Source organism: Struthio camelus, chromosome 25 (genome assembly GCF_040807025.1).
Source record: "Struthio camelus isolate bStrCam1 chromosome 25, bStrCam1.hap1, whole genome shotgun sequence".
Taxonomy (NCBI): domain Eukaryota; kingdom Metazoa; phylum Chordata; class Aves; order Struthioniformes; family Struthionidae; genus Struthio; species Struthio camelus.
In genome coordinates, this window is record NC_090966.1 from 7,893,265 (window position 1) to 7,915,111 (window position 21,847).

A 21,847-nucleotide genomic window follows, 5' to 3' on the forward strand; every position below is an offset into this window, starting at 1 on the left:
CCGCTTGCATCAGCTTCCCAGCTGAGTCAATAGCTTGCTGCCAAAGGGAACCATTGAGTCCAGAGGGCAGCAGGCTGCGTATTAACCAGCAGTGAGGGGTGCTAGCAATAGCATCAGCACAAACATGTTCAGTCCTCCAGCAGCTGCAGAGATTTCTGAGTAAACAGGAAAAAAATAAGTCCATTCAAAAAAACATGAGTTGTCATGCACAGAACTGCTGCTACTTCCCTTCCTCGCTGACAGGTTTAACTACAGCATCTTGTCATCTTGCCTTCCAGTTTCATCTCTGAGGAAGTGACAGTAGGCAGCTGTAACTGGTGAAAAGCTTAGTTTGATCTTTTAAGGGGGATGTCCAGATTTCAGCAACCCTCTAATTCCTGTCATATTTCATTCCTTCTTCTCCCTACAAAATTTCAGCAGCAAAAGCTTGATTGATTTTCTCCACAGCCGTCGGTGAATCTCCTGTTCAACGCCCTGCTTCTTCACAGTATTCTGATTGTTTTAGATGCGTCCAGCTTATTATGAATAAATATGCTCAAAAAGCAATTACTCCTCAGCAACTGGCGTAAAGTAAAAGCCACAGTACACTGCAAACAGGAGGGACCCTCTATCGGTTTGTAATAACCCCACAAAATGATTAAATAGTGACTACTTTTAATCACTTAAGAATATTACTACTTGTCTGGGGAAATGAAAGAAAAACCTTGCAGCATCATAGGCCAGAGGAAATAGTGGCCAGCAGACCCCCCACCACCACCTCTCCAGCTTTCCATGACCACCAAATCTGCTCACACAGAGTGTATACACACCACAGCTGTTATTTTTATGTCCTTATTCTCTGGGAGGGAAGTTGGTGGAGATTACGCAGAGCAGGGAAGACAGCCCTATTTTGAGAATCATTTCTTATGCTTCAGGGCTTTGATGGCTGATGAATTCCTGGAGCAGAGCTTGCACTTCTCCTCGCCGACTCATCTTGGTTGCCTTGCCCTGAAAGCGGCCTCGCTTCCCAGCTCCTTTGCCTCCCAGCAGCTCTGCCACCCTGCAGCAACAACAGCATATGCTTGATGCCCTCACTTGCAGAGAAGAGGGTGCCCTGCCCTAATCTGCTCCAGAGAGCAAACAGGGATCCATGCCCTAATTATACTGCTCAGCTGCTTGTTTGCTACAGTAGAATTTTTACTAATTTTAAAGAAGTCAACAGAATTTGTTACCTGGGACCTAAATTCTCAACTGCTTCAACAGGCCCAGCCAGAAGAAAGAGTCCTGCTTCTTTTTCATCTCCCACAGTCAGGAATAGCAGGGTTTCCTGTGGACAGAGACATGGGCCTTGCTCCAGACCAGCCAGTGTCCTCCTTGTCCAGAAGGAGGACAGAGATACTGGCAACAAGTCCCATCCAGACATGTAAACAATTTACTGGCTAGTGCTTACTACTGCGACCGAGACTCAGTTTGAGTAAACTAAAAGGGCGTAGGGCTGGGGGCTTCTGAACCGTTTATGCTGAATCACATGTTATGGGGGACAGAAGAGGGACTGGGGTATCCTAAGTTAAAACGGATGACGTGGTTCTCTACTGCTCTTCAAGGGACAGGCTCTTCTACAGTGCTCTGAATTGTCATCATTGTATTTGTTGACCACTGAAGACTTCCTGCTTACTGAGGCTGCTGGGGATGATAACCTTGTGTAACTTTTGGAAGGAAACAGCTCATGGCTGTTGTACAAACAGAAACTGGCCAGCCCCCCTGCCTGTGCTATGACGCGGATGAAGAAGCTCCTGCCGTCAGGTTAGTCTTTATCAGTAACTCACCTCTGTCCCAATCTCATTAGCAATGATGTTCATGAATTCAGAGTCACCCTCTTTCCTGTATGGATAACAAGTCACTTCAGAGAGAGGCAAAAATCCCATCCAGAGGCCCAAATATCAATCACAACCAAAGACATTGACTACCCAAGCTTGTTTCTTGTTAGTTTTCTATTTTGTTTGTTTTTCTTAAGACTAAATTTTCACACTGGCTTCTTCTGCCATCAGAGAAGTTGAAAGCTAAAAATCTGTAGGACAAGTCTATGCTCACACGTGGGGTTTTTGCCTCTTACTGTTAGGATGGAGATTAGGTTTTTTTCTATATATCTAAATCCTTGTTGTACATTCCTATGGACATATTTGGAAATTATTTAAGTGTTTATTTTTAACAAATGGAACTCTTCAGTTTTATTGGAAAGCACCAAGGTCAGAGAGAGATCAGATAGACACAATTATTTCTTAGCTATAAAGCCAAAAGAATCCAGTGACTGAACTGCTAACTTATTTCTTTAATTACACAACCTTCTTATACCACAGGTAGCTTAATATTCCATTTACCTTGTTTATATTCTTCCTAGAGGAATGTTTGACTTCTAAGCAGTAATTGTCATAAACAAGCTTGAATAGGTGTCAGAGATGCAACTGCCATAAAACATGTAAGATACTATGGCCTCTTACCCTTTACCCTGAACTCCTCCCCCATACCTGTGTAACACAAACAGCTCACTTTGAATAGGTTTGCTTTTGAAGTCCCGGGCTATCAAAACAGCAATGTCTCTAAGCAGGTTCAAGTTATTCTGAAAGAAAAGCAAATAAACTGTACTGCAGATGGAGAAGTGAGTGTGAAGACTGAGTTGCATTCCCGGAGATGGGAGCAGTTTTCATAGTATCTAAAAAACTGATGCCTAAAATTCTATTCTCAGTTGCCATGACTAAAGCTGAGGCCTACAGAACGCAGCCACAATCTGCTTTTCTCAGCCATCCTCATACCTTCTGAAGCAGTTTCACAGAACTCTGCAACCTCTTCACAGCCTCTACGTGCTCACCTGGTCCATTTCTGAAACAATAAGGAGAATTTGGACTGCTACTCTGAAGGACAAAGAAAGGCTCTATTAAAGGAGCAAAGGCAGATAACGTATCGTTACAAACACTGGGTAGATGTAGCCTTACACTCATGTGATTTTTGTCAGAAGGAACAACAAAGATGAAAGACGGAAAGTGGAAAGGGTATTACTTGAGCAGCGAGGTTAGAGCCTTCTCAGTGTTGTAACTTTGTTCGATAGACTTCAGCACTCTATTTCCTGCCAGGAAAACCAAGTTCGTTTTGTTCTTTTTCCCTTTTTCTGTGCCAAGGAGTTTAATAACCTTAAAAAGAATAACACCCTGGTCAGAAAAGGAGAGCAGTATTTTGCTTGTCCACTCAGAGAGGTGGACAGCTCCTACTAGACTATGCCTTGTTGTGAATATTGACTCTCTGCCAATGAAACTAAACTCATTAAAATCAGCTGTAAGGTGTACACAAAAAAACCACAAGGATAGGGTAGAATTAATTCAATTTGCTAGCCATGGGCTATGCTTTGCAGCGCATCTGGATGTAGGAAAAATTGTCTCTACTGGGATATAGACTGATTCCTCATGCAATAGCATCCGGGTATAGGATGTGAAAGGAAGACCCATTTGACCTACTACGCTGTTTCCTCAAATGACTGAAAAGACAGAAGCACTTAAAGGCAGTTCTAGAACTTTACCCCTGGCTCCCGGCACAGAGGATTTCTCAATCACAACAAACCCTCACGAAACGTCAGAGCTTTAAGCAAGGGAATAAATAGCTAGTAACATGGCAACACACCATCATACTAGCACCGTACGTCACACCTTGCGTAGAGACATCAGCAGTTCAGAAAATGTCACTGCTACAGGCAAGGGCTGGGTTCTGTTACAAAGAACCAAGGGAGCGTGTTTCCAGGACTGACTGGACAGAGCCTGCAGACCTGTGTACGGCCCTGCTGAGGCTCACTCAGCACAGAGCTTCCTCCCCCCTCACTTTATCACCTAGGACAATTTCCATCAGGTGCTAGATCTCAGGGATTTTTGCTGTGCTAGATCTGAATGTGCAGAGTCAGGCACTCAACTGCAGCCCCCTACCTGCAAGTCACTCAGGTTAGAGACATGAGTCCCACAGCACATGTTGGAGTCTATGCCTTCGATGCTTATAACTCGCACCGGCCCAGCGTGGTCATCTGGCAAACCCCGGCTTCTCACCTAGCAAAAGGAGGAACATGGCAAACAAGGTGTCATCCCTGCTGCAGTTATTTTGCTTCCTTGTCAGTTCCCTCTCCCATTACTCACTTTTTCAACCTCAGGGTCATCTGCAGCCAGTTCCCTCACTGTCACGGGTACCCGCTCACGGATTTTCTCATTCACACTCCTCTCCAGGGCCTCTACTTGCTCTGCTGTCATCGAGGGAGTGTCCAGCTCAATGACACTTCGCTGACGACCCAGCTCCCTGCACAGATGAAGAACATCTGCCACTGTAGCTAAGAGCAGCTGGAAGATCCCTCTGCACAGCACCAAGTGCCATGCAGGCGGAACTGTTGGGAATGTGGTGACTGAAACAAAACATACTTCCCTGCTCTCCCTGTTGTTTACACAGTGCCAGATGCATACTAAACATTTGGAGAGGGACAAGACAGAGCAAATACTTTGCACAGTTTCTCTCCAGTTCAGTCACCTCTCCCAGGCCCTCTGTGGTCAAGCAGAATGTCTGAGAGTAAACTGTTCTAGGGATTTATCAGCGTTCATCTCCTCATGGCGCAGCATGGTGGCACATGCCAAACAAGCTAAGACCGGGGTTAAAAGGAGCCTTTCCCTGCTCACCATGAAGTTGTCCTGAATCCAAACATCAGTTCTGCAATGGCAGTGATGAGATGTTGCCCTGAAAGAGAAGCGCAAGCAACAGCCTTGAGTTCTGCTGGATGCAGGGAAAGAGATTTTTCAATCAAAGCATATTTTTTCTGCTGACAATCTCCTAGACGTTTGCAAACAAGCCCAAGCGTGTGATCCGAGCCAAGGGGCTTATGCTACTGCTTAGAAGCAGATAGAAGCGCCAGTGAATGCCTCATGGGCCTTGGGCACTGGGGAGTGCAACGGCGCACTCTGAAGCCTTCGAAGCAGGCTGCACATCTTCTTCCAAACCTGCTCAAAGTCAGTTTGCTCGGAAACCAAGGAAGAGCTCGCAAGGGAGGTGCCTGTCTTCCCGAGTGGTCCCAGGGCCCGGCTGTGCGTAGAGAGCTGTCAGACTTCCCGCCGCCCCCGCCCAGGCCAGGGTGGGGGACGAGCAGGGCACCGACTGCCCCCCCACGGGCCCGGGGCGAGGCAAGGCCGGGCTGCCCCGGCCCCGAGCTCCGCGGTGCCGCCGCTCGCGCTCGGGCCGGGGGCCGGTACCTGAGTGCTGCTGCATGTGGTCGAAACGGCGCTCCCAGTCCAGCGAGAGCAGCACCTCGGCGCCGGGCTCCAGCGCCGTCCGCACGAAGTGCACGGCCTCGGCGCCGCGGCGGCTCACGCGCAGCACCGGCACGTCGCCGATGAGGCCGCGGTCGTCGGGCTGCGGGCAGGGAGGAGTCAGCGCCGCCCGCGCCGCCCGGCCCGCCGCCCCCCGCCCGGCCCGGCCCTACCTGCCCGCCGCCCTCGGGGAACAGGATCGTGTCCTCCAGCACCACCTGGAAGCCGCGCACCGGCTCCTCGCCGCCCTCGGGCCGCAGCTCCGCCGCGACGCACGACACCACCCTGGTGGCGAACTGCGACAGAGAGAGACGGCGGCGCCGTGAGGGCCGCGCCCGCCGCCGCCTGCCGCGCCCGCCGCCGCCTGCCGCGCCCGCCGCCGCCTGCCGCTACCTGCCGGGCCCAGCTGTCCCGCTGGCACTGGAACACCATGGCGATGGCGATGGCGGCGGCGGCGGCGGCACCGCGACGGCGAGCCGCAAGGGACACCCCCACCCCCGCGACGGCGAGCCGCAAGGGACACCTGGCGGCCGCAGCCGAGAAACCGACGGCGAGCGAGGCGGGACAAGCGCCTGACGTTCGCGGGCGCCCTGTCGCCGGTGGGCGGGGCCTGCGGGGTGACGTGCGCCGCCCGCGTGTCGTCCCGCGGCGGCCCCGGGAGCGCGCGCGCGCGGCCCCGGGCGGCCCCGGCGGGGTGCGGGGTGCACGGCCCGGCCCGGCCCCTCGGGCTCCGTCCGCCCGGCGGCGACAGGCGGCGCGGCCGGCGCGCTCCCTGCCGTCCCGGTGGCGGGACGGCTCTCCCGAGCGGCGGCGGCGCCAGCAGACAGCAGACAGCGGCAGCTCACGTTTATTGGCCCTGTGCCCCCGCGGTGACCGGCCCGAGCAGAGCGGACAGCTCCGCCGCCTCCGCTGCGCCCGGTGCCCTCGGCGAGCCCACTCGCGGCCCGGGCCTGTCGGTGCACGCTCCGGGGCACGGGGGAGACCCTCCTGCCGGCTGCGCCGTCCCGGGGAGCCCGGCCTCACAGGTCGTCCTGCAGGGAGAGAGGAGCGCGCTGGGGGCGAGGGGGGCGTGGGGCCCCGGTCGCCCGGGGAGCTCTGGCAGGCCACTGCCCCCCTTCCTCGCTCTGGGGCTGGGCTGCCCCAGGAAAGCAGCTGGAGCTGCTGCAGGCTGGCCCTGGGCGAGCGAGGGCCAGAGGGAGAAGCTGCTGTAGCGTTGTTCCTGGGGGGAAGCGCCCCATTAGTTCTACTCACATCAAGATCGTCCATCGCAGGGCGGGGGCCTTTGTCCGTGACCTTCTCCAGGAGCTGGGCGGGAAACAAACGGCCATAAGAACGCTGAACGCCTGCTTTCTCCCGCCGCCCGCCCCAAGCACCCACCGCACACGGTGCCCAGTGACCCAGCGGCCATGGCGCTCCCAGGCCCTGCCAGCCAGCTCACCTCTGCATACTGCTCCACCATGGCCCTCTCCACCTCCTCATCTCCCTCCCAGTCTCGCCAGTTGTCGAAGTCCACGGAGAGCCAGGCCGGCTGCGAGCAGAGAGAGGATCCCCTCAGGGAGCGGACGGCGCTGAGCCAGACCCCGCAACGCCAGATCCTCGCGGCCGCAGGGGACGGCTCCGTGGGCCGAGCCCAGGCCATACCGGCCCCGAGGCGTGAGGACTGGCCAGGCTGGGGAAGCAGGAATGGGAACGTATGTCCCTTCAGCTACAGGGTTCTGGTCCTGACCGTGCCTGCGGTGAGGTCCAGCTCTGTGAGAGCTCTGCGTTGGGGTGCCAGCGTGGGGACTGTGGTACTGCCCCGGTGCAGGTTTGGGCTCTTAGGAGCCGGAAGCACCGTGTGGGCACAGTATGCGTGCTGAGGCTGCACAGGGGAGATGGCTCCAAGGTGTGAGTAGTCCTGGCTGCTGGGCGCCATGCACCTTGATGTTCTCCTTGGTGATGCGTGGCCAGGCCACTTTCTCCTTCCACTTCCTCATGAAGCATGTGATGGAGCGGTCAGAGCGCTTGTCCTGCGAGTCCTGCAAGAGATTAGGGACGTGTCACCTGAATGTCTGCCCTGCTCCACCCTAATTGACTGCAGACGTGCATAGGTTTAAAATTCAGCCATGTTCAAGCTGTGGGATGCATAGGGTCATGGAGAAGGGATTCTGGCCCAAAGCTGTACTGGAGGTGAGTGAGAGACCCAGGGCCAGGACTTCCCAGCTTGTGCTCACCCCACTCAGCCACCCATCGCCTCTGGGGAAATGGGCAGGATCACTTGTTGGAGTTCAACAGCGCTGGAAACCTCTGCAGCATCAGCAGCACCCCGCCTCCCGAGGGACAGTTCAGATCTGAGCAGTGTTGTTGAGGACTGCACAGGCTGTGTTAGATTTTTCATGTGGTGGAGGTTGTCAGGGACAGTTTGCTGAGGGACGAGCCTCACCTTGGCGTTCACCCTGGCGTACAGGTTGATCTCATTGTAGAATTCCACTCCGTCCGCATTTCTGCAACTGCCAAAATACAGTAACACAACCTGCCTTAGGACAGGGCTGCAGCCCCTCAGGACCTGCGCTGGCCGGGTCCTCCCGCCCTGCAGTCTGCTCGGAGCGCAAGGCCGTGCCCCAGGCTCCGCGGGGCAGCGGCAGCTCACCTGAACACCAGCCGCTGCTCCTCGATGACGACTTTCACATCCTTGCTGTCCTCTACGCAGAACTCGAGGAAGACGTACCGGGGGCGGTCGTACCACAGCGTCTTTGCAGGTTGCCTTGGAAAACATGAGATCAGCAGGTGTTTCCATGCCGTTGCCCCACCGGCACGCCGCAGGGACTGTGCGGGAGGGGCGGGACAGCGTTTTGGGGTCGCCAAGGGGCCTTGTGCACCCTGTACGGGCCAAACGCCGGGACTGGCGACTGCGGGCAGCGGGGTGGAGAGGACGAGCCTGTGCGGCGGGGCAGCCCGGGGTTGCTGCGTGTCATGCCGCGCTCCCCCGAGCCCGTGCGCGCCCGCAGCGCAGCTCCAGCTGGCACCCGCGCGTGGCCGCGAACCCTTGGCGGCAGCGGGCAGGGCCGGGCCCACAGCCGGAGCCGGGGTCCCCGGGACACGGTTAACCCCCGGGGGGGGGGGACCCGGAGCCGGGGTCCCCGGGACACGGTTAACCCCCGGAGGGGGGGGTGTCGGTGAGGGCCCCCTTCCCGTGCCGGGGGCCCCGGTTCCAGGGGTCCCGGGGGGGTGGGGGGCTCCCCGGGGCCCGGGCCCGTCCCGCCGCACTCACCGCGCCATGGCGCTGCTCGCCCCGCCCCGTCCCGCCCCGCCCCGCGCTATTTCGGGCCGGGGGCGCGGCCCGGCCACCGTCCCGAGCGCCGCCCCGGCCCCCCGCCCCCGTCGTGAGCGGCGCCCCGGAGCCGGGACGCTGCGCGCCGCCACGCCGCGGGGGGGCGCTGTGGCGCTCGGGACCCCCCCAGGGAGCTGCGCGCCGCCACGCCGCGGGGGGGCGCTGTGGCGCTCGGGACCCCCCCCAGGGAGCTGCGCGCCGCCACGCCGCGGGGGGGCGCTGTGGCGCCGAGGACGCCGTGGCCCCGCCTCTGGCCCCGCCCCCCCCGCGGCGGCAAGATGGCGGCGGTGCGGCGGGGCCGGTAGCGGCGGGGCCGGTAGCGGCGGCCATGGAGGCGGAGGGCGGCCCGCTGGGCCCGGGGGAGCGCTGGGCGCCGGTGGGCGCCGTGTCGGCGGCGGCGGCGGCGGAGGAGGCGGCGGCGGAGGAGGACGAGGAGGAGGAGGAGGCGGCGGCGGCGGCGGCGGCGGGCGGGTCGCCGCGGTCGGTGCCGCGGCTGCGGGCGGAGCGGCGGCGGCTGCACGGGGCGCTGCTGGCGCTGGCCTCGCACTTCGCCCAGGTGCAGTTCCGGCTGCGGCAGGTGGCGCGGGCCGGGCCGGCCGAGCAGCAGCGCCTGCTCCGCGACCTCGAGGACTTCGCCTTCCGCGGCTGCCCCGCGCCGCTGGCGCCCGGCCTCGGCGACGCCCCGGTGAGTGCGGCCGCCAGCGGCGCCCCGGCCCGAGCGTGCTCCTGCTCCCGCTGCCTCTCCGGGGCCTGCAGAGCGCGGCGCTTCCTTGAGCCAAGGAAAGCGCGGTTACGTTTCACGCAGCGCCGTGAGGTGCCTCTCTCTCCTGTGCTTCCCCCCGCAGGGGTCGGGGGTGCTTTGGTCCCGTTCTGCGATCCCGTCGCTGTAACGGTAACGCTCCTCGCGCTTGCGGTATGCGGCGGAAGGTCTGGTGGCCGAAGCAAAGAGGGGTTGTTGCGGCTGCTTCGCGCTCTTCTCCCCGCAGCGATGCTGAAGCTCACTGGGCGTTAGGGCAGACCGTGGGCTCCAGGAGAAGAGTTAGGAGGCGGGTCTGCGTGATGTCCTGTTAGATCTGCCTGGAGGTCTCCGACTGCTTGGAGCCAGCTTTTGGGGGCATGGTTTTAAACCCTGCTTTCTGTGTTACTGCTTCACTCTGAGATGTAGTAGCGTCTCAGAAGCTCCTTGAAACATGACCATCGTTTTGCTGTTTAGACCAGTGCTTCCTGGATTTGTGCCTTGTGGGACAGCACGTGAGGTGCAGGAGGTCCAAAGACGCTCTTCCCTTGTAAGACGGGGTGATGTAGCTGGTAGCTCTAGAGCCTTGATGTATAAGCAAATCTCTTTGTCAGGAACAGCACACAGCGTTTGCTAGTTAAGCGCATGAGTTGAAGCAAATACTCCTTATACCATGATCCTGTCCTCTGAGGTTTGGCTGTGATGGTAAATGTTTACTCTTATTTGCCAATAACTTTGTTTCAGAGCGAGCGAGAGAAGCAGGAACAAATTGAGGTCCAGAAGGAAAAGCAGAGAGAGCTGATCCTGCAGCTCAAGACGCAGCTGGATGACCTGGAGACATTTGCTTACCAGGAGGGCAGCTATGATTCTCTGCCACAGTCTGTGGTTATGGAAAGACAGCGGGTAAGGCCCCCTATGTCCTTCTGCTGGTGTCCTGTCTTAACGTTCATGAGCCTCTTACAGACTGTAGGGTTTGGTCCTTATTTCTCGCTGGCAGCTCTGATACAGTATCAATAGTTAGTCAGCGGGCATAAACCTGACCCACATCATCTGTTGCAGATGTCTATGTGCAACACAGGTGGCCCGTTTCCAATATATGGATGGGTAAAGGACTATTTTGGAACTCATGGGCCACACGATGAGATTGTGCTGCTCACTGTAGTGTTTTACAGATGATTATAGATGAGTTAATAAAGAAGCTGGACATGGACTTGAATGAAGATATTGCAACACTCTCTCCAGAGGAGCTGCGGCAGCGCGTGGATGCTGCCATAGCACAAATTGTTAATCCAGCCAGGGTGAAGGAGCAGCTGGTGGAACAACTCAAGACACAAATAAGGGATCTTGAAATGTTCATCAACTTCATTCAGGGTCAGTGCTGAGTTTTATTTAGACAAACAAATGGAGTTACTTTGTAATTCCCTGACATAGTTATGAGGTGGGAGGTCACAGATGTCAGAGGATGTAGGAAGGCTTTTTGGGCCATGGGAAAGTACAAATCACTGTAAGATGATGGTGAGGAGAACTTGAAACTGACTGGCAAGGCATAGAGAGGTTCAAGAGAATACTGACCTTAACACTTGGAATATGCAGCCTAAATTCACAGCAGTTTGAAATAAGCGTGGATTTCTTCTTCTAGATGAAGTTGGGAGCTCTGGTAAGGCAGAAGATGGACACTGTGAATGTTCAGGAAAAAAAGATGGCAGTGGCTCCTACAAATCAAATACGCGATCTTCTGGAAATAGAGGTAGGCCCTGCTTGGCTCTGGGTTCTCAGTATTGCTCTTCCTGCCGTGCGTTTGTACTTCAGCTAGCATGAACTGGCACCCAGTCACTTTAGATTGCTTTTTTTTTTTTTTTGCTGGCGGTTGGTTTCCGTTCTTTCCTAATCTCCCTGACAGAAGGTGTGTGTCCAGTTCCTTTCCCCTTCTTACGTGGGATCATTAAAGTTGTCACAGAACCTGAATACATGTGGCACAAAGGGGTGGGACTGGTCCTCAGCTGAGATCAGGAGTAGAAGGAACTTCTGATAATTAGCCCAAAATCCAGACAGATGGAGCAGCCTTGTCTTGCACGCGCTTCTGGGCTACGCTGTACTGCTCTTTGAGTTCTTGGCTCTGTGAGCAGACTTCATGAGCTGGATGGATTCAGTGTTCCTTATAATCTGAGACTTGTCTACCTCTTGTATGAATTTGTTGAGCTAGCAGTGGATGCGAGAGGAAACGCTACTATACCTTTACCTCTTATAATCTTAGGCATCTGCTTCTAGTCAGAGACAGAATGCTGGGCTGGATGGGCTGGGTCTTACCTGGTGTGGCTATTCTTAATTTAGTAATGGTCTCAGGAGTAAGAAAAGGATATTAGCCTACTGAGACAAGAAGCTGCTTGAAAGTAGCCAGTGGTCTCCTTCAGCAAAGGTTTTGATTTGGTTGCATCTGCCCACTGGAAAAGCTGATGTGGGGTTTCTTTCCTGTTGTGGGATTTACAACAGACGTGATTGTTGAGCATGGGCCATGTACTTTGTTTTCTGGTTGGCCTCAGTGCTATGAAACTGGAAAAGGCAGCATCAGTTTACTGCCAGAAACTCCTAAGGAGAAGCAGAATCTCTGATGGAGGGGGAGCAGACCCTTGTACTCCTTTTGTGTGTATGAGAGAGTAGAGATAAGTTGATTCCTTAATGAGAGCTTTTTTTTTTCCTCTCTCTTTTTTAACCTAATCAGTGAATCCAGAAGATGCCAGAAAGATGCGAGAAACGGGCCTGCACCTCATGCGTCGCATGCTTGCTGTTCTACAGATATTTGCTGTTAGTCAGTTCGGTTGTGCTACTGGTCAGATTCCTCGCACTCTCTGGCAGAAGGACCAAGCCAACAAGGACTATTCCCCCTTAATTAAGAAACTGGAGTTGTCTGTAGACCGGGTGAGGCAGCTAGCAATGAAACACCAGCAGGAAGATCACGTTATCAGTTACTCCAGCATGCAGGATATTCCCTTAGGAGGGAGAGATGAGCTGACTCTAGCTGTGCGGAAGGAGCTGACCATTGCTTTACGAGACCTGATGGCTCATGGGCTCTATGCCTCCTCTCAAGGAATGAGCCTGGTGTTGGCGCCCATTGCGTGCTTAATTCCTGCGTTTACATCGTCACCGCAGACCATGCACCCCTGGGAACTCTTTGTGAAGTATTACAACGCTAAGAACGGACAGGCCTTCATGGAATCCCCGGCTCGTAAGCTCTCCCAGTCCTTTGCCTTGCCTGTGACGGGAGGAGTCGCTATTACCCCCAAACAGAGCCTGCTGACAGCGATTCACACGGTTCTCACTGAGCATGATCCCTTCAAGCGCAGTGCAGACTCTGAACTGAAGGCCCTAGTGTGCATGGCATTAAATGAGCAGCGCTTGGTCTCCTGGGTAAATCTGATCTGCAAATCTGGAGCTCTGGTACAATCTCACTACCAGCCATGGAGCTACATGGCAAACACGGGCTTTGAGAGTGCGCTCAACATTCTCAGTCGCCTGAGCAACTTGAAGTTCAGCCTCCCAGTTGACCTGGCTGTCCGGCAGCTGAAAAACATCAAAGATGCTTTTTGATGTATTTTTATTATAGATCATCCACTTCCCTCGAGTAGGCAGCTGCTGGGCTCAAGAAGCCTGGCTTTTTTTAAAACCAGATTTGGCTCTTTGAAATTGATATTTGCTTTTTGGGTAATCTTATGGTGTCTTGATGCTGGAAATCTGTGTTTTACAAGGCTGCCAATGCAAAAATGCTGGAGGTTGGGGGCTGTAAAGCCCCTCACCTTGCCCTGTTTCTGCAGCTCTGAAGAGCAAAACTGCTTCACTGATCAGCAGATGCCACTAAACATTGAATGTATTGGGCTAGCTGCCTGGAATGTACCAGAAGCCTGTCCAAGGGAGAAGGCCCTTCAGAGTACAGTGCAGCTAGCTCCTGTGCTGTATCTGCATGATTGTTTCTTAAAATCTGTGATCTAAGTGATGCCACTGTGAGACATCTCTCACAGGAAGAGTTAGGCAATCTGATGGATGCTTGGCAGCAGTACTTTGGCTGCTTAGGCTTGATGGGTTGCCTGGGGGTGAGTGATTTGCTCTTCCCAGTGTGAATGTTGAAGAAAACTGGGGGCAAATTCTGCTTAGCCGCAGGTTCCTGTGAAAGCGTACCTTCTAAACGAGTGGCTCCAGAAGTCCACAGAAACGGTGATGTTCTTCAGGCTGCCAGGTGATGGGACTGACATTCAGGTTGCTTTGTGTAAGAATCCCAGAGCTCCGGTTTGACGCCTGTGTGCAAACATCGCGGTACCAGGAGCCTGGTGTTTTACAGCAGGCGCATTAATTGCTGTAGCAAGCGTATGTGCGGGACGAATCCTTTTCCAGTTACTACGTTTTAATTTGTGTTAGACATTAGCCTTTGGTGCTGCAAGTATGCTAGCTCACTCGGCTCTGTAATATTTATAATCAGTTGCAGGATTTAAATTTATCTGTAATTGCTGGTCTGTGGTACAGACGGACTTCCTCTGTGCTTCTGTGTAACAGCAGAGCTTTCTGCTGAGGGCGAGCTGTATCGTTGCGACGAAATCCGAAATGAAATCGAGAAAGCTGCTCGCTGGCCCCTTGGATTGCGATAAAACCCTTCCGGCCCAGGTAGGCCCCGCCCGCAGCCGTGTCTCTCCGCTGCGGCGGGCCGCCCCCGGGGCTGCCTCCGGGGGGGGGGGGGGAGAGGGGGGGGCCGGGGCCGGGGCCGGGGGCGGGAAGGGGCCCGGACGGGAGGCGGCGGGGCCCGGGAGCACGGCCCGTTGCCAGGCAACGGCGAGCCCCGCCGCGCGTGCGCAGGCCGCTGTCCGCCGAGGAAGCGGAAGTGACGCGCGGGGCGAGGTGAAAGGTCGCCGGAGCGGCGGGCCCTTCCTTTTCCTGCCTGGGCGCCATCGCGGCGGAGCCTCGGTGAGTGGCGGCGGCGGCGGCGGCGCATCGGCCGCCATCGGCGGCGGCGCGGCGGGCCGGGGGCGGCGGCGGGCCGGGCCGGGCGCTGACTGCGCGTGCCGTCTCTCCCCGCAGAGATGGGGAAGTTCATGAAGCCGGGGAAGGTGGTGCTGGTGCTGGCCGGCCGCTACTCGGGCCGCAAGGCCGTCATCGTCAAGGTGAGTGCGGGCCGGGCGGCGGCGGCGGCGGCCCCCGCCCGGCGGCGGCCCCTGACGGTCGCGCTGTGTTGCAGAACATCGACGACGGCACCTCGGACCGGCCCTACAGCCACGCGCTGGTGGCCGGCATCGACCGCTACCCGCGCAAGGTGACCGCCGCCATGGGCAAGAAGAAGATAGCCAAGAGGTCCAAGATCAAGTCGTTCGTGAAGGTGTACAACTACAACCACCTGATGCCCACCAGGTGAGCGCGGTCACGGGAGAGCCGCCGGCGATGACACGGTGCTGGGCAGAGCGTCAGTGCTGTCTCTTCACCTGCTGGGGCCCCCACCGAGGAAGTCTCGCCGTAAGATTTGGGTGACTGTAGCCTGTGTTGGTGCCCTTTAGGCCCTGTAAGGCTTTGAGTTTCTTCTTCATCACGTGGCTGAATGAATGCAGGGCATGAGTTCTGCAAAAACATGGCCTTGTTCAGTGGTGGTACGCTTGAGAGACTGTAAACCAGAGCAAAATATTCATGAACTTCTCAGGTGGTTAGTACAGCTGACTCTTATTGCAGCTGCGTTTGCTTTCCATTGAATTGATCTTGTAACTTTGGTGGATGAACTATTGAAACTGTTGGGGGGAACTTGACTGTTGTAAGAGAGCTGTGGTGGCCCCTTGTTTTTCCTTTCCACTTGCAGCTTCTGCTGTTATGGCCTGCTAAGTACAAAATGCTCCACAGACACTGGCGTTCTCTTTTGTCAATAATGCAATTTATATACTTTATATACTGAATTAAATGCTTCTGGATGCTTCAGTGGTTTGGTGCTTTCCTGGAATAGAAAAATTAAAAGTGCTGTAGTTTCTTAATCTGGTACTAGTACGTGCAGTTGACAGGTCTAGGTTGTTCACTGTCTTCTTATGCTGGATGCCTCGACTGTTTCAAACCTTGCTGCTCTCTTCCCCAGGTACTCTGTTGATATTCCTCTGGACAAAACAGTTGTCAACAAGGATGTGTTCAGGGACCCCGCACTAAAACGCAAAGCGAGACGTGAAGCTAAGGTGAAATTTGAGGAAAGGTGAGTTGGCAGTTTGTCTTTTCAGTAGTAACAGCGCTCGTTCCTCGCTTTAGGACTTGTGGTCCTGGTTGAGTCCCAGGTGGAGACTTCTGCTCCAACTTCCCTGAGTACATTTTTGGTTGGGGACCTGACTTCTTTCTGCTTCCCGTACTTGTTTACGCAACTATCCCCTCAAGAAGCTAGGCCCCAAGGACCAACAGATTGTGCATTTCACTGAAATTGGGGTGCTTTATGGCAGCAGTGCACTTGTGTAGGGATTCCTGGCTGTGCTGCAGCCTTGTGGAGCTGTTCAGGTGCCAGATGATTTCTTGGCATCTTACTGCCTTGAGTTCATTGGGTATCTGTCACTGGATTCAGTGATGAGACAGCACTGACGCTCTGCCCGGCTCTGTTTCAGGTTAGTGTCTGTGCTTCTCAGGGGTCAGTTCTGAAACTCCTGCAGTAGAAGGAGTTGTGCAACCCCAGTGAAAAGCAGGGCTCCCCTGCTGACCGCCCGGGAGCGCTCTGCGCAGGGAGCTGCGTGTTTTTAAGAGCATATGCAGTGGCGATGCATTCTGCCTGTAAATGTAGGCTGTTCTTTCTCAGTGTAGCTTCTGAGAGGTGCACTCTTAATAAAATGCATGTGAAACTGCAATATGTTTCTGTCTTATTTCTTAGTGTGGAAACTTCTGTAGTTTGGGTGTCCTTCATGTGAAGGTTTAGTGAGAAAACGTGGAAGCTGCTATTAGCTGCTGCTGGGCCTTTCACCAGTGATTTAACTGGCACATTGGGATTAAGAGACGAGGTGAATTACCTCGATGTAATTGGAGCACTGAGTTATGCCTGTGTGGGAGGATATGGACAGATAAAAGGGACTAGCACAAAACATTCATTTGTGTGTTGGTACAGAGTGTCCTCTAATGCTCATACTCCTCTCTTTCAGATACAAGACTGGCAAGAATAAGTGGTTCTTCCAGAAGCTACGATTCTAAACTTGTATCAAGGCTGTATCAATAAATGTTTACTAAAACGTATTTTGTTGCTTGTATAAAAAGCATTGCTAGGCCTTTGTGATAAAAAATTTTCTTGCTTTGTGTTTTCTTCAAGTAGCTGTGAAGTGATTACGATCCCAGCATGTTTTAAGATAATTTCTTATGACCTGAAATAGGGATGAAACATGTTTCCTGTGAACTGTCCTAAGGCTTTTACTGCTTTGGAGAGTAAGACAGTTTGCCCTTGCTGATGCTGAAGTGCGATGATTTTATGGTTATTTTATTCCTGTCACTATTTTGAAATCTCTGCTCAGTTAAGCCCTGTGACAGAAGGTGGGGTGGGAGAGTGGAGCTGAATGGTTAATTCCAGCTGTTCTTTCCTGGTGTCTCTGGTTCTCTGAGAAATAGGGGCACGAGTTGTGCAGTGCAAGGGGGATATTAAATTTTTGTTACCTGTGTGAATGTTGGGTGTGGGGTCAGCTGTGCTCTGACCTTCCTTTGGGGAGCAGGTGGGAAGCAAGGCAGCTGCCTGCGCTCCGGGCAGGAGGGGGGGACTGAAGGGGTCTCTGGCCAACGTTGTGCTGTGCTGCCGGCTGCGGAGCTCGGGGAGCCGGTGACGGGGTTGAGGGCGGCCCCGGCCCCCGGCGGCGGCTCCGCGCCAGGCCCGGGCGGCGCTCGCGGACCGCGGGTCCCCGCAGCGGCCGGGCGGCACCGGGGGAGGCGGCGGGGCCGAAGGCGGAGCCGGGGCAGAAGTGAAAGCGAAACGGGGCCGGGAGGAGCGGTGGGGCCGGTGGGTGAGTGTCCGGGGGAGCCCCCGGGGGCAGCGGGGTGTCCGGGGCCGGCGGGCGGCCGCGCCGGGGTGCAGGTCCGTCCCGGGAGCGTGGGAGCCCTGGGTGCCAGGCTGGGCTGTCCCCGGGGTGCGGGAGCCCCGGGGTGCAGGTCCGTCCCGGGAGCGTGGGATCCCTGGGTGCCAGACTGGGCTGTCCCCGGGGTGCGGGATCCCCGGGGTGCAGGTCCGTCCCAGGAGCGTGGGATCCCTGGGTGCCAGGCTGGACTGTCCCCGGAGAGCAGGATCTCTGGGCTGCAGGTCCATCCCCGGAGCGCGGGAGCCCTGGGGTGCAGGTCCATCCCCGGAGTGCGGGAGCCCTGGGGTGCAGGTCCATCCCTGGAGTGTGGGAGCCCCAGGGTGCCAAGCCGTTCCCGAGCGCCAGAGCCCTGGGCTACCCGGGGTCGCGGGGCCGCAGGGCCGCTGCAGGGAGCAGCATGGGGCGGCCGGGCGCTCCCTGGGGCCATGGGCTGATGCACCATTTCCGTTTCCCTTCCTCAGGCCCAGGCGCTGCAGAAATGGACGCGGAGGAGGTAGCCAAAGCTCGCCACGCAGCCTGCCGAGGCGGGATCGAGCCCTGGGGCGGCGTCGCGGGGTGGGATGGAGGTTCTCGGGGCAGGATGCGGGGTCCTTCCTGAGGCAGTGCCCAGAGGGGGCTCCTAGCGCCCGGTGCGGACGGGGAGGTTGCAGCGCCGCGGGGAGGGGCTGTCCTGGGGAACAGCGGGTGCTGGGGCAGGGCCGCTAACCCCTCCTAGCTTTCAGGAGTCCTTCATCCAGCTCTCCTCACCCATGGAAGTGGAGAACAGCCTCCTGGAGATGACCCCAGAGCAAGTCCAGCAGGAGATCAAGCTTTGCAAGGTACGCCTAGGCCTGGCTGCAAAACCCCAGGCCCTTCCAAGGCTGGAGCTGCCACACTTCCTGAGCCAGCGTCTTCCAGCACCTTGCTGTCCTCAGCAGCAGCTCCAAAGCCTCCCTCTTATCGCCTCATATGGCCACAGCAGCTGACCTGCCCCAGTGAATGTGGCGAGCAGAATATTTCTATCTTCTTGGTGGTGGCTTGTCACATGTTATCCTACCTCCTTGCAAGGTTTCTGCATCTGGTCTCTGACAGATTTCTGGATTTTTTTTTGTTCTCCCTTGGACTGTGAGCTACCTGATCTGCTCCCCTGTGAGCTGGAGGTGGGGGTACATCCATGGTACCTGTCCTGGAGTCTGGGGCTCTGCACGGGGAGCAACCAGCCTCCTGCCCAACCAAGCAGCGTGGCTTGGGGTTGGACAGCTGGTGGGGATCGTGTAGTGTCTGCAGGGCACCTCACTGTGTCTGATGGTACATCGCAGGAGCTTTGCAGTGCCCTGGAACAAGACTGTGTGGAGCTACAAAAAGCCAAGGAAGCTGTAGAGCAGAGGACACGAGAGCTCTGGAAGGAGGGCGAATCTCTTCACAAACATCTTGACCAAAAAATGTCTCTGAACAGGGTCCACATGGCATCCTGCCAGGTGGGTGGTCAGAGGAGTTGTCTAGGGCTTGGAAAAGTGGCAGCGGATGGCCCAGCCACATCACTCGCCTCACTGCTCTAAGATAACTTCGCTCTGGACCATGTGGAGGTCTCACAGCCCATCACAACAGGCTTGTGCTGAGCAAAGGGGCTGTGCTGGGGGGGGGGGGGGGGGCGGGAGGAATGGCCATGGCCAGGAGCAAGGAGCAGCAGCAGGGCTGCAGCAGTCCAGAGCAGGGGTAATGGATGTATGTGTGTGTCAGGGCAGGGGGGGACATGTCAAAGAGCAGCGCTCGGCCTTGATCAGGCGTAACGCTGACCCCCCCCCCGCCTTGCTTCCCAATGGCTCCCTTAGTGCTCACCGCTTCTTTCCTTCCAGAAGAGCATTTGTTTAGCAAAGGAGGAGAGGAGCAGGCTGAGGCAGGAGAAGCAGATGCTGGAAAAGAGCCTGGAAGAAGTGAAGAGGAAGGGCCTCACAGAGGATCCTGCAATGGTAATTTGGGGGGGGGGGACCTGACTGTTCACACCCGACTCTTCGTGCCTGCTCTCAAGGGGGGCAGCCTGGCTGAGTGCGCGGCTGGCGGCGCTGCAGGTGACCGCAGCTGGGCACTGGGATGACTGGCCCAGCTTCTACGAGCAGGTGGGATCAGAGTGCCAGGTGGCTTTTGGGACTCTGGGCACTGCCAAATCCTAGGAGAGCCTCTGCTAAGGGGGTCCAGCTGTTTCTTCTGAGCCATGAGCTTGTTTCTCATCGGTGGGACAGGCCCTGTGCGGGGTCAGGTCACCTCCAGGTGCTCTCTCTGTATCCTGCCCCAGCTGCTGCCTTCCCTGCCAGAGAGGAAAATGGTGTTTAAGGGCCAGGTGACGGACAAGGAGGACACGAACACGCTGATGCTCACGCCGCTGATCCACTACCCGCTGCCGGGTGGCTCAGCCCTCATCACCTTCGAGAAGCCAGAGGGTGAGAGCCAGCGAGCGGCGCTGCCCCTGGCAGGCGTCCGGGGCCGTGGGGCTGTCCGGCACCCCTCCTGGGCTGGCCTCGCGGCTCGCCCGGCCCCGGCTCCCGGTGGGAGCGCCGTGGCCTACTGCGCGCACGGGCACGGTCGGGCCAGGGCTGCGTGGGGCTGTGCCCCCCCCCCCCCTCCAATGCTTTATCTGCCCCGTGTCCTGTCCCGCTGCTCGCTGAGCCGGGGGCTGCGGGGCTTTTCCGCTGTGCAGTGGCCCAGCGGATCGTGGAGCTGCAGGAGCACGTCGTGGAGCTGAGCCATGGGGAGGAGCTGGACAAGTGCCGAGTGCGAGTGCGGGCAGAGCCGGTGGAGCTGCTGCTGCCCAATGCCCTGGAGGTACGGCCCGCGGCCGCCCGGCCCCGCGCTGCCCTGGCTGGGCAGGCGCCCACTGGCCCGTGCCCCCCTGCAGATCCGCCTGAGCCGGAGCAGCCGGCGGATCCTGGTGTCGGGCCTGCCCAGCCTGAGCCTCCCCGAGGAGATGCTGCTGGACAAGCTGGAGCTCTTCTTCAGCAAGACGAAGAATGGGGGCGGCGAGGTGGAGAGCAGGGAGTTCCTGGGCGACTCCGGGCAGGTGGTGCTGAGCTTCGCGCAGGAAGGAGGTGTGTGGGGTACGCTGGGCTCGGGCTGCCAGCAAGGGGGCCCAGCCAGCTCTGGGGCTGCGGATGTGGGGGACGGGCACGGGCGCGCGAGCTGGGGCCGGTCTCGGGGTCTGTGCCAGGAACTTAATCTCTGCCGGAGCTCAGCAGCTTTCCTCTCCATCTGCAGTGGCGGAACAGCTAATAGCTCAAGGGTGCATCCAGTTCCCGATCAGGAAAGCAAAATACGAGATCAAAATATCGCCCTACCTGAGTGGAGACATCACCAGCCTGCAGGTAAGGGTATGAGCCTTGGAGCAAAACAGCAGCCTGCCGGCTCAGAGCGAGCCCAGCAAGGGCTGGGGGCTGCTGAAGGTCTTCCCACCTCCTGCCCCATCAGCAGCAAGCAGAGGCTGCCGGCTGCCTCAGCCCTGCGCGCCAGAGTAGCTGCCAAGCCCTCTCCAGGCTCTGCCCCCAGAAAGGGGAACTTTCCCTCTGTTTGATGCCTTTGCTCACGCGGCGCGAGGCCTCGTGCAGCTCCCCGCCTCTGCCCTTGCCAGCTCCGGCCGTCCCGCTGCGCCCGGACCGTCCTTCTCTCGGGGATCCCGGACGTGCTGGATGACGAGGTCATGAGGGACACCCTGGAGATTCACTTCCAGAAGGGCAGCCGCGGCGGCGGGGAGGTGGAGGCCCTCAGCTACGTCCCGGAGGGGCGACAGGCCGTGGCCGTGTTCAGGGAAGACGCGGGCTAGCCCTCGCCGACGCTGCCTGCGCCGGCCCCGCTGCGGCGACGCGGCGCGTTCCCTGGCCTCGCGCGGGAATAAAGCTCTTGCCGGGCAGCTCGGCGTCGCTGCTGGGCGGGCGGGTGGCCGGGCCCGCGGCGCCGTGCGAAGGGGGCGGTGGGCAGAGCGGGACCCGTCCGGGCCAGGGGCAGCGGGGAGCTGCGGGGGCTGGGGGCACCCCAGGGACCGGGTCGGGCCGGCGGGCCCCACGGTGCCCGGCCCTGGCTCGGCCTCGCCAGCGGGGCCTCCTGCCGGGACGCTGGTCACGCCGAGCCAGGCCGGGCCTCGCCGAGCCAAATCGGGCTGAGCCGAGCCGAGCTGGACCACGCTGAGCCAAATCGGGCTGAGCAGAGCAGAGCTAAGCGGAGCTGGCCGGGCCAGGCCGGGCCGAGCTGAACGGAGCGGCGCCGAGCCGAGCCGGGCCGGGCCAAATCGGGCAGAGCCAAGCGGAGCGGAGCTGGGCCCAGAGGTGCCGAGCCGAGCCGAGCTGGGCCGGGCAGAGCAGAGCTGGGCCCAGAGGTGCCAAGCCGAGCCGGGCCGGGCCAAATCGGGCGGAGCCGAGCGGAGCGGAGTGGAGCTGGGCCCGGCGGTGCCGAGCCGAGCTGAGCCGAGCCGAGCCGGGCCGGGCAGAGCAGAGCTGGG

The 21,847-nt window shown here is 57.7% G+C and overlaps 4 protein-coding genes across 9 annotated transcripts; 3 read left to right on the forward strand and 1 right to left on the reverse strand.

Annotated features, from left to right (window-relative positions):
* Positions 1-637: 637 nt before the first annotated feature.
* LOC104153620 (alanyl-tRNA editing protein Aarsd1-like) lies at positions 638-8,583 on the reverse strand. The gene is made up of 17 exons (XM_068919024.1): positions 8,551-8,583; positions 7,930-8,043; positions 7,723-7,789; positions 7,220-7,318; positions 6,739-6,828; positions 6,552-6,605; positions 5,474-5,596; positions 5,244-5,403; positions 4,677-4,734; positions 4,149-4,305; positions 3,945-4,061; positions 3,034-3,164; positions 2,790-2,856; positions 2,505-2,596; positions 1,806-1,860; positions 1,212-1,306; positions 638-1,039 (listed from the first exon to the last, which is right to left on the reverse strand). Exons 1-17 carry the CDS (start codon positions 8,556-8,558, stop codon positions 904-906), a joined length of 1,623 nt encoding a protein of 540 aa, XP_068775125.1. The 5' UTR covers positions 8,559-8,583; the 3' UTR covers positions 638-903.
* A 321-nt stretch (positions 8,584-8,904) lies between these two features.
* RUNDC1 (RUN domain containing 1) lies at positions 8,905-13,954 on the forward strand. Its single transcript, XM_009689578.2, has 5 exons — positions 8,905-9,295; positions 10,091-10,249; positions 10,519-10,717; positions 10,986-11,093; positions 12,066-13,954. Exons 1-5 carry the CDS (start codon positions 8,939-8,941, stop codon positions 12,929-12,931), a joined length of 1,689 nt encoding a protein of 562 aa, XP_009687873.2. The 5' UTR covers positions 8,905-8,938; the 3' UTR covers positions 12,932-13,954.
* A 55-nt stretch (positions 13,955-14,009) lies between these two features.
* On the forward strand, positions 14,010-16,561 carry RPL27 (ribosomal protein L27). 2 transcript variants are annotated; one of them, XM_068919389.1, is made up of 5 exons: positions 14,010-14,293; positions 14,408-14,490; positions 14,565-14,734; positions 15,438-15,548; positions 16,471-16,561. In XM_068919389.1, exons 2-5 carry the CDS (start codon positions 14,410-14,412, stop codon positions 16,517-16,519), a joined length of 411 nt encoding a protein of 136 aa, XP_068775490.1. In that variant the 5' UTR covers positions 14,010-14,293; positions 14,408-14,409; the 3' UTR covers positions 16,520-16,561. The 2 variants fall into 2 exon arrangements, with proteins under 2 accessions (XP_068775490.1, XP_068775491.1); XM_068919390.1 differs by lacking the exon at positions 16,471-16,561 and adding an exon at positions 15,946-16,180 and having other exon boundaries at positions 14,112-14,293.
* A 689-nt stretch (positions 16,562-17,250) lies between these two features.
* On the forward strand, positions 17,251-21,262 carry IFI35 (interferon induced protein 35). Of its 5 annotated transcripts, none has more exons than XM_068919246.1 (10): positions 17,251-17,313; positions 17,847-17,878; positions 18,108-18,203; positions 18,684-18,842; positions 19,221-19,334; positions 19,658-19,802; positions 20,060-20,184; positions 20,258-20,447; positions 20,614-20,720; positions 20,961-21,262. In XM_068919246.1, exons 2-10 carry the CDS (start codon positions 17,864-17,866, stop codon positions 21,054-21,056), a joined length of 1,047 nt encoding a protein of 348 aa, XP_068775347.1. In that variant the 5' UTR covers positions 17,251-17,313; positions 17,847-17,863; the 3' UTR covers positions 21,057-21,262. The 5 variants fall into 5 exon arrangements, with proteins under 5 accessions (XP_068775347.1, XP_068775343.1, XP_068775345.1 ...); XM_068919242.1 differs by having other exon boundaries at positions 20,984-21,262; XM_068919244.1 differs by having other exon boundaries at positions 17,275-17,313; positions 18,101-18,203; positions 20,984-21,262.
* The last annotated feature ends 585 nt before the right edge of the window (positions 21,263-21,847 follow it).